The sequence below is a fragment of the Neoarius graeffei genome, chromosome 19, assembly GCF_027579695.1.
Source record: "Neoarius graeffei isolate fNeoGra1 chromosome 19, fNeoGra1.pri, whole genome shotgun sequence".
Classification (NCBI taxonomy): domain Eukaryota; kingdom Metazoa; phylum Chordata; class Actinopteri; order Siluriformes; family Ariidae; genus Neoarius; species Neoarius graeffei.
In genome coordinates this window covers 65,845,276-65,855,965 of record NC_083587.1, presented here as the reverse complement: position 1 = coordinate 65,855,965, position 10,690 = coordinate 65,845,276, and the positions used below count along the sequence as shown (strand labels likewise).

The window sequence follows — 10,690 nt, the reverse complement described above, 5'->3', positions numbered from 1 at the left end:
GAATTTACTAAATAAAATCAATCAATCCATCTATTAAATGCTCTCTATAAATAAAAGTGTGGCTGATAAATTGATGCAGTTTATCATATGATTCAATGACATTATAATAACCAAAACCTGATGTGGAAGGTTAGACAGAGTTTAAGGTGTTTTTTTTTTTTGTAAGTTGTTCAGAAAAAAGTTTCAGAAGTCATTTTCATTCTTGTTAATGAACCTAACATCTTCTTGGATTGCACTACATAGTTTTCACCAGCAGGTGTCACTGGTGAAATGCTTTGAGAAGACCACTGGGTTTTGATGTTTCTCATCTCATTATCTCATCTCATCTCATCTCATTATCTGTAGCCGCTTTATCCTGTTCTATAGGGTCGCAGGCGAGCTGGAGCCTATCCCAGCTGACTACGGGCGAAAGGCGGGGTACACCCTGGACAAGTCGCCAGGTCATCACAGGGCTGACACATAGACACAGACAACCATTCACACTCACATTCACACCTACGGTCAATTTAGAGTCACCAGTTAACCTAACCTGCATGTCTTTGGACTGTGGGGGAAACCGGCGCACCCGGAGGAAACCCACACGGACACGGGGAGAACATGCAAACTCCACACAGAAAGGCCCTCGCCGGCCACGGGGCTCGAACCCGGACCTTCTTGCTGTGAGGCGACAGCGCTAACCACTACACCACCATGCCACCTGGTTTTGATGTTTAAAATGTTTAAAGAATCAGAAACTTGGGGGGGGGGGGTCTCTATAAATAGTCATAACGTTTATTTTTGTTTTAAAATAGTGGTTTTTAAATGTCAGTTGAGTTTCCGATTTACATATTAAGCTCTGGTTGTGTCAACTATTCAGCTTCTGGGTTTATCTTCATTTCTTGGTAACGTGTGGGCGGGGCATTTGCATTTCGTCCTTCTGAATTAAAAAACAGTAATAATAAGTGTGATTTAATCAATATATTTAATCAATATATTGTGTAGCAGTATTGCTGTGGTTGTGTTTCTTAATGTGGAGCTAATCGGCTAGTCAGCAACTAATGTAGTGTCTCCATTGTGGCTTGTGAAAAAAGGATCAATGGAAAATGAATGAAATTAAATGGTTGAAATAAACCAGGACCCACATCAGATACGATTCAAACTTCTTGTCGACTAACACAAAAAAACTAACGAGTCTCAGCAAGAACAGAACTTTTATTTAGATTAAAGTCAAGACATAGTTTGCACAATTTAGCAATGATCCAAATGAGCATCATGACTGATGCTAACTGATGCTAAAGTGGAGAAATCTGAGAAGAAAGCATTTCTATACATTAAAGTTCAACAATTACATCAATATTTTGCTTTAAACATCTTATGAATTGAAGTAACAATTTAATTTTAGAAACACACTCTTCAGCTCTTTGAAAGACTTTTGTCTAAAAGTTCCTGTTTCTTGACAAACTTCAGAGCTTTTTTAACCTCTGTTACTGACATTCAGAGCAGTGACTCAGTGATTTCCTCTGGATCGGTACATTATCATCAGGCATAATTACAAATTTATTTTACTAAAGATTTATCAGCTTTACACACATGAACATACTTGTATACTAAAATATTCTGGATTTCGAAAGAAAGAAAGAAAGAACATGGTAAGAAAAAAGAAAAAGAATGTATGGTGAGAAAGAAAGAAAGAAAGAAAGAAAGAAAGAAAGAAAGAAAGAAAGAAAGAAATGTTTTAAATTTAGACACTGGATTTTTTTCACCTGCATTAACAAATCACAGAGCATCAAACTTTATAAATCTTTAGAAAACAAGGCAGCATAATCTCGCTGTGTCTGGGTTTCCTCCAGGTTCTCCAGTTTCCTCCCACTTTCTGAAAAACATACCCAGAGGAAGACTGGCTATACTACTAACTTACTCTTATTTGTGAACCAGTGTGTCCATGGTGCCTTGTGATGGACCATCATCCCATCCAGAGTGAATTTATTCCCACCCTGCTCCCAGTATTCCCAGGATAGACCCTGGATCCACCATGAGCCTGACCAGGATAAAGTGTTTACTGAAGATCAGTGAATGAAAAAAAAGTCTGTTGACCAAAACACTATAATTATCAAAGAAAAAAAATACCTGGCATGATTCTTAGAACAAATTCAACTTTAACGTCAATTTCTGATCCAATCGTGTGTTTCAAGCAAATAACTGGACACTTGATCGGAGTATCAGACACTCGCTGGCCACGGTGTAAAAATTGTCCATCCAGACACTCATCTGAGTTTCCAAATGTGTCATTGCTTAACTCTTGAATATTTTCTATCATGAATACTCTCATTAAAAAGCTTATAATCTCTGATTTCCAAAGAAATGGATCTGGTTAAGATCTGTTCAGTACTTTGGGAGTAACAGTAGGTTGAAGTCGGTACAACAGAGTAAAAACTCTGCTCACGGGACGTCGGGAAACTGCTGGTGCTTTTCTTTTTGAGTCACGGGAAAGCAGTCAGGCTCTCTCTCTCTCTTCTGATCAGTTTCGATGATTTCTGATTGATGATTTGTTTTTACTAATTTTTCAAACTTTGTATTCAATATACAACCTTCTATGTTCCTGCCAATTTCCATGTAAATATCTTGAAAAATAGAAAAGTTATTAAGAAAAAGCATTTGATCTCATTGGTTAATGAGGCCCATTTTGGACCATGTGATCCTCATACAGAATATTACGGCCGTTTTCTAAAAATTAAGCCGTTTTTCCAATCTTTGATTTGTAATCTCTCAAGAACATATAAACGTATTTTAATTCTGTAAAAGTATGTTGTTCTGCATTCAATTCTCGATTCAATGAGAGCAGTTTCAAGTGATTTGGATTGAATTTGAATTTTCACCTGATATGCCTACACTTGATATGATACAGTATTAATAACTCTAAAATGGAATCGATGACGTGTTTTGTTTTAACTTCCCACTGCTGAACATGTGATCAGGTTTTTATGACTGTGCTGTAAATAACACTGTCATCCTCCTTCTGTTTCGCAGTGTGGACATTCCTGAAAGTCAAGCCACAAAACACACACACTATTTGTTATTAAATGTTAAATATTTCAGAGAACTTAAAGAATAAACGTATATAATATAGCATAGATTTTCATCTCCATTAAACTTAATCCAATCTATCACAGTTTTCCACAACAGTTTACACTGCACCATATGTTTTAGGGGATTAGGATGTGAAGTGTATTTGCTTTTACCCTTGGTTTAGTTTCTTGTCTTTGATACACACAGTCACATAAGTCACTTCCTCCTTTTGCGATGTTTCATCATCTGCTTGAGGAACATAGTCTAGCTGTGGCTTTGTCTCTTTATCATTTGTGTTTTTTCCAACCTGGTAAAATAAGAAGTACAATTATCACTTTATAAACCGTTCCTGTATTCACACATCCATTATCGCTGTGCGAGAACATAGAAAACCTTAAACTGTCCAGTGTTGAGTTTGTGATTTCTTTTTAAAGGTCATACCTGTAATTTCTCTGCACTTATCCCACTGTTTTCTTCTTGAGCTTCTCCTCTCTTCCTAATGGAAGAAGTATACAAGTACAGCTTTAAAGTGCCATTCCACCATTGGATGTATTCTTTGGCATAAAATACAATATATTTTATGACAACATGACTAGACAGAGAAATCTTTTAGCTTCAAAATGATAAATCAAACATAATTTTTTGACAACGGCAAGTATATTAATTTTGCGACCAAAGTCACCTACCCTTTTAATTTCCGCGCGGTAATGAAACGTGATGTCATCGGCAGGTTCCCCTTCTTGTGTACCACGTGTCGGTCTATTTTTAGACCAGGAAACCCCCAAAGTGAGAGAGTCATTTCTCCTCATGTATGGGGGCCAAAAAAATTGCGAAAAATTTTGAGTTAATCTTTCAGTTAGCTAGATTTATTGGTATTAGCTAGATTTATTGGTATTATTTTTATCGCGTTCTATCCGCCATTGCTGATAATATGTGCCACGTCACACGTCACGTGGTACACAAGAAGGGGAACCTGCCGATGACATCACGCGCGGAAATTAAAAGGGTAGGTGACTTTGGTCGCAAAATTAATATACTTGTCGTTGTCAAAAAATTATGTTTGATATATCACTTTGAAGCTAAAAGATTTCTCTATCTAGTGATACCATTTATATATGTTGTCAAAATATATTGTATTTTATGCCAAAGAATACATCCAATGGTGGAATGGCACTTTAAGAATTCTATCATTCTGATTTACACAAACCATGGCAGCATTTTTCCCAAATGGAATACAGAGTTAGGGCTTAACAATATTTTGATTTGTCCATCATAACAATCTTCACCTCCTGTGTGAAATCACTACTGCCACAATCACCAAAATCACGAAAACGATCACCAGAACGATGATCCAGGTCCAATGAGCTGCACCTGTTGAAAAGTATTTAACTAAACATGTCACTTATTACGAGTGTGTCAGGGCAGATCATTTGTACTTTCTTTTTTATCTTACTTCAGTAATCATGAAAAATTCTGATATTAAAGCTTCAGGAATGTTGTGAGCAGATGGACCCACCCTCGACGTGAAGGCTGATCGTTTCAGATCCTGAGGCCTCGTTGGTTTTCCAAGTGCAGGTGTAATTCCCAGAATCCCTCACGGTTAGAGCAGGAAAGTGAAGAACGGGTCCTGATTCAGGTAAGAGCTCGTTGTTCTTAGACCACATGAACTGTGAGGAACTGTGTGTGCAGTTCACATCACACGTCAGATTTAACGAGTTTCCTTGTTTAAGGGTCCCGGTTGCACTGAGCCTGATTAGTGACACCTTTAAATCTTTTCCAGAGAGCAGGAAAGACTCCACGTCAGTGAATCAGGACTGAGAGGGTGTTAATAATTATATAACGGTCAAATCCTAAAGTATCAAACAAGACTCCATCATTCTTCACTAAAAAGCCTTTATTCAGATATCATATCTGGCTCGCAGGATATTCTGGTAAATTTAATAATAATAATAATAATAATAATAATAATAATAATAATAATTTTTATTTATAAGCACCTTTCATGACACTTAAGGATACTTAGAAGAATAAAACAAACAACAGGTAGAAACTACACAAAATAAAATGGAAAGAAGAGGGAAAAAAATTAGGTTTAAATGATGTATTCTTGAATAATATCAGCTGGGGAAGCCATGACCTAATGGTTAGAGAAGCAGCTTTGGAACCAAAAGGTTGCTGGTTTGTTTCCCTGGATTTGCAGGAATGGCTGAAGTGCCCTCAAGCAGGGCACTGAACCCCCAACTGCTACCCAGGCTGCTCTGGGCGTGTTGTATGTCACTCTGGATAAGAGTGTACTGCTAAATGCTTTAACTAAATATCATTAATGTAATGGGGAAAAAAAAGGATCAAACACAAAAGTAAATTCTGGACCTGATTTAAAAGAGTAATACTTTTGTAAGACTTGCGAAAAGAAATCCAGTAAAGAAAGAAAGCAAGTTATACAAATGAAACTATAATTTGGATTTTTTTTTATCTTATTTTCATCATTAAAATTTACCTGCAACTTGTAGAGTCGCTCCAGGAACACCTGTCCATCTGTCATCAGGATTATCAGTTATAAATCTGAATCTGTACTCTCCAGAATAACTGAACTGTAGATTGTGGATTAATAAAGTGCAGTTTGATTTGTCGTCTCCAGCGTACTCAAAGTCTGAGTTGGTGTTTGATGAGCTGTTATAAACATACGGAGGGCTTAAACAAACATCTGTGTTTGAGTTCATCGAGCACCAAAGCTTTTGTGTCACCTGAATATTGGGATTTGATGTTGGATCATAATAATAACTGCAGGGAATGGAGACACTGAATCCTCTCACAGCACAGATCAGATTATCAGGATATTTCACAGACCAACCACCGTCCTGAGTGAGAACACCTGCAAAATGTGATGAAAAATCAACTGAAATGGGTTTTTTTTTAATCAAATATCTCCTTAAATTCAAACTCTTGTCAGTGAATTCAATTTAATTCAATCGTCCTTTTCGCCTGTTTTGCTGCAGTCAAATCAATTAGATTACAAATCCCTGTGACTGAGTGATAATGTATTAGAACGAGCAAATTAAACCTATTTTGATCTACATTACATACAACCCCGATTCCAAAAAAGTTGGGACAAAGTACAAATTGTAAATAAAAACGGAATGCAATGATGTGGAAGTTTCAAAATTCCATATTTTATTCAGAATAGAACATAGATGACATATCAAATGTTTAAACTGAGAAAATGTATCATTTAAAGAGAAAAATTAGGTGATTTTAAATTTCATGACAACAACACATCTCAAAAAAGTTGGGACAAGGCCATGTTTCCCACTGTGAGACATCCCCTTTTCTCTTTACAACAGTCTGTAAACGTCTGGGGACTGAGGAGACAAGTTGCTCAAGTTTAGGGATAGGAATGTTAACCCATTCTTGTCTAATGTAGGATTCTAGTTGCTCAACTGTCTTAGGTCTTTTTTGTCGTATCTTCCATTTTATGATGTGCCAAATGTTTTCTATGGGTGAAAGATCTGGACTGCAGGCTGGCCAGTTCAGTACCCGGACCCTTCTTCTATGCAGCCATGATGCTGTAATTGATGCAGTATGTGGTTTGGCATTGTCATGTTGGAAAATGCAAGGTCTTCCCTGAAAGAGACGTCGTCTGGATGGGAGCATATGTTGCTCTAGAACCTGGATATACCTTTCAGCATTGATGGTGTCTTTCCAGATGCGTAAGCTGCCCATGCCACACACACTAATGCGACCCCATACCATCAGAGATGCAGGCTTCTGAACTGAGCGCTGATAACAACTTGGGTCGCCCTTCTCCTCTTTAGTCTGAATGACACGGCGTCCCTGATTTCCATAAAGAACTTAAAATTTTGATTCGTCTGACCACAGAACAGTTTTCCACTTTGCCACAGTCCATTTTACGTAAATGAGCCTTGGCCCAGAGAAGACGTCTGCGTTTTGGATCATGTTTAGATACGGCTTCTTCTTTGAACTATAGAGTTTTAGCTGGCAACGGCGGATGGCACGGTGAATTGTGTTCACAGATAATGTTCTCTGGAAATATTCCTGAGCCCATTTTGTGATTTCCAATACAGAAGCATGCCTGAATGTGATGCAGTGCCGTCTAAGGGCGCGAAGATCACGGGCACCCAGTATGGTTTTCCGGCCTTGACCCTTATGCACAGAGATTCTTCCAGATTCTCTGAATCTTTTGATGATATTATGCACTGTAGATGATGATATGTTCAAACTCTTTGCAATTTTACACTGTCGAACTCTTTTCTGATATTTCTCCACTATTTGTCGGCGCAGAATTAGGGGGATTGGTGATCCTCTTCCCATCTTTACTTCTGAGAGCCGCTGCCACTCCAAGATGCTCTTTTTATACCCAGTCATGTTAATGACCTATTGCCAATTGACCTAATGAGTTGCAATTTGGTCCTCCAGCTGTTCCTTTTTTGTACCTTTAACTTTTCCAGCCTCTTATTGCCCCTGTCCCAACTTTTTTGAGATGTGTTGCTGTCATGAAATTTCAAATGAGCCAATATTTGGCATGAAATTTCAAAATGTCTCACTTTGGACATTTGATATGTTGTCTATGTTCTATTGTGAATACAATATCAGTTTTTGAGATTTGTTTATTATTGCATTCCATTTTTATTTACAATTTGTACTTTGTCCCAACTTTTTTGGAATTGGGGTTGTATAACCTGATCAAATATATTTCTTATGCTCTATTATAATTGTACTTTACACAATGTACATTATTTGTGTCATATAATGCATGATTCAGAAGTATCTGAAGGTGTGGATCTTAGGTTTGAACCCCACTAAAATATTTTATGTATGCTCCATGTGCTTACAGTATTCATGGTTAACACAACATACATACAGTGCAGTCATGACGATTCCTGCATGTTCTTTGACCCCAGACGTAAAACGAATGTGTCCCATAGTTGATGTAGAAATATATATATATATATATATATATATATATATATATATATATATATATATATATATATATACATTTTTTTAATGGTTAATCATGTCTTAAATGATCTAGATGATTTTCATTAAGCACATTTCCTCAACTCCCCTCCCCATCTGAAATTAATTCCTGGAAACAAACTCTAAACTACATCATAGAATCTTTGCAATAACTTTAAAAAAAAAACTACAGTATTCAGAAAATCTTCAGGTGGTGCCACAAGGAACCTTACAGGTACACTGAAGATCGTTTAAAAGGTTTAAAAATGACCGAACACCACAAAAATTCTTGTAAAGAAGCTTAAAGTCAAGTTCTCGATCAGACACAAATTAATAGTTAATTAATTTTTTAAAGTATTCAATAAAGTATCTATTAAGAGGGGGCGGCACGGTGGTGTAGTGGTTAGCGCTGTCGCCTCACAGCAAGAAGGTCCGGGTTCGAGCCCCGTGGCCGGCGAGGGCCTTTCTGTGTGGAGTTTGCATGTTCTCCCCGTGTCCGCGTGGGTTTCCTCCGGGTGCTCCGGTTTCCCCCACAGTCCAAAGACATGCAGGTTAGGTTAACTGGTGACTCTAAATTGAGCGTAGGTGTGAATGTGAGTGTGAATGGTTGTCTGTGTCTATGTGTCAGCCCTGTGATGACCTGGCGACTTGTCCAGGGTGTACCCCGCCTTTCACCCGTAGTCAGCTGGGATAGGATCCAGCTCGCCTGCGACCCTGTAGAACAGGATAAAGCGGCTGGAGATAATGAGATGAGATCTATTAAGAGAATGTACTCATTGCAACATTCATCAGGAAAAAGTTAAAACATAAGAATTAAATTGTTTCGTACCTGACAGCGTGAGCATGAACAAGTACAGCGTCTTCATTGTGTCTTCGGTAAGAACTACACACAGTAGTTTTGTTTCTCTGTATATAATTAGCTCGCTGATTCAGTAACTACAAGTGAGAACTGAAAGCCACTGAGAGCCTGAAAAAAATAGTGATTACAACAGGGGATGTTCTTGGAATAATCATGCAGCATTTTTTTTTTCAAGTTGGCCCGCATACACTGTTTCACAAGCGCTGTTGCCTCACAGCAAGAAGGTCCGGGTTCGAGCCCCGTGGCCGGCGAGGACCTTTCTGTGCGGAGTTTGCATGTTCTCCCCGTGTCCGCGTGGGTTTCCTCCGGGTGCTCCGGTTTCCCCCACAGTCCAAAGACATGCAGGTTAGGTTAACTGGTGACTCTAAATTGAGCGTAGGTGTGAATGTGAGTGTGAATGGTTGTCTGTGTCTATGTGTCAGCCCTGTGATGACCTGGTGACTTGTCCAGGGTGAACCCCGCCTTTCGTCTGTAGTCAGCTGGGATAGGATCCAGCTTGCCTGCGACCCTGTAGAACAGAATAAAGCGGCTACAGATAATGAGATGATATATATATATATATATATATATATATATATATATATATATATATATATATATATATATATGTACTGTGCAAAAGTCTTAGGCACATGCAGTGAAATACTGTACAGCAAAGATGCCTTCAAAGATAATTAAATTAAACATTTCTACATTTACAAAAAATACCATAAAGCTCAGTCAGCGGTAATGCATGAAAAAAAAGTCAATATTTGGCTTAAAAAAAAAGAAAATAGTATTCTCAGGTCCAGTGAGTGCAGTTTTATGCAGAAATGATCTGTAGGTTTTACTGAGCATCTTCCAGAACCAGCCACAGTTCTTCTGGACACTTTGACCGTCACACTCACTTCTTCATTTTGTACCAAAACCCAGTAGCCTTCATTATGTTTTCTTTTTTCATCTAAATATCCTCTCTTATGGAATATGCTGCTCAGATACTTTTTTTTCTGTAACATTTAATTTTGTGCTGGAAAACTAATGTTTGGAACTCTAAAGTGTTTTTGTACTGATTCGATAATGTAGAAGTCATAAAATAAAAGTATATAACAAAGTTTATACGAAATAAGGTGCCTAAGACTTAGAGAGAGAGAGAGAGAGAGAGAAAGAGAGAGAGAGAGAAAGAGAGAGGATATTACACGGTGGCACAAAGATATGAAGTTTATCTTCGAGTGGTGAATGTGTAGATCAGGAGTGAGTGAGTGAAGCGAACGAGTGATATATTTTTTAACATGAGAAGATAAACTTCTTATCTTTATGCCACTGTGTAATGTTCTTTATATTATATGGACACATCCACAAAAAAAAAAATACACAAGTTAATCAAAAGAATTTTAATTTTGAACCGGTTCGCCATTTTGACAACATGCATCTAGTCAGCGGGAAAACACTGGGAGTGACATCATCGGAGTGAAATATTAGGAATTATTATATATACAGGACACTTTTTCCATGGAATAAAAAAATGTGTTCTATTCCCTTTTAGCGGGTTTCATTCATTTGGTTTGATAGCATGCAATATTGTTAGCATATCGCTTATCCAACGTGTATTACGTCACTCTACCCAATGGATAATGAGCATACAATATTGTTGCAATAGGGCAGCACAGTAGTGTAGTGGTTAGCACTGTTGCCTCACAGCAAGAAGGTTCTGGGTTCAAGCTCAATGGCTGACAGGAGCCTTTCTGTGTGCAGTTTGCATGTTCTCCCTGTGTCTGTGTGGGTTTCCTCCAGGTGGCTCTAAATTGACCGTAGGTGTGAATGTGAGTGTGA

The 10,690-nt window shown here is 38.0% G+C and overlaps 1 protein-coding gene across 1 annotated transcript; it reads right to left on the bottom strand.

Moving 5' to 3' along the window:
- Positions 1-1,173: 1,173 nt before the first annotated feature.
- On the bottom strand, positions 1,174-9,179 carry LOC132867511 (uncharacterized). The gene is made up of 7 exons (XM_060900467.1): positions 8,852-9,179; positions 5,543-5,917; positions 4,562-4,816; positions 4,332-4,416; positions 3,487-3,541; positions 3,219-3,352; positions 1,174-3,017 (listed from the first exon to the last, which is right to left on the bottom strand). Exons 1-7 carry the CDS (start codon positions 8,886-8,888, stop codon positions 2,951-2,953), a joined length of 1,008 nt encoding a protein of 335 aa, XP_060756450.1. The 5' UTR covers positions 8,889-9,179; the 3' UTR covers positions 1,174-2,950.
- Positions 9,180-10,690: the final 1,511 nt, after the last annotated feature.

Excerpts from the sequence above, each read along its gene's own strand:
- LOC132867511 (XM_060900467.1), bottom strand. The coding sequence starts at position 8,888 with ATGAAGACGCTGTACTTGTTCATGCTCACGCTGTCAG. Across the intron at positions 5,918-8,851 it reads GTTCATGCTCACGCTGTCAG|GTGTTCTCACTCAGGACGGT; the intron begins GTACGAAACAAT and ends CACATTTTGCAG. Across the intron at positions 3,018-3,218 it reads GACAAGAAACTAAACCAAGG|GAATGTCCACACTGCGAAAC; the intron begins GTAAAAGCAAAT and ends CTTGACTTTCAG.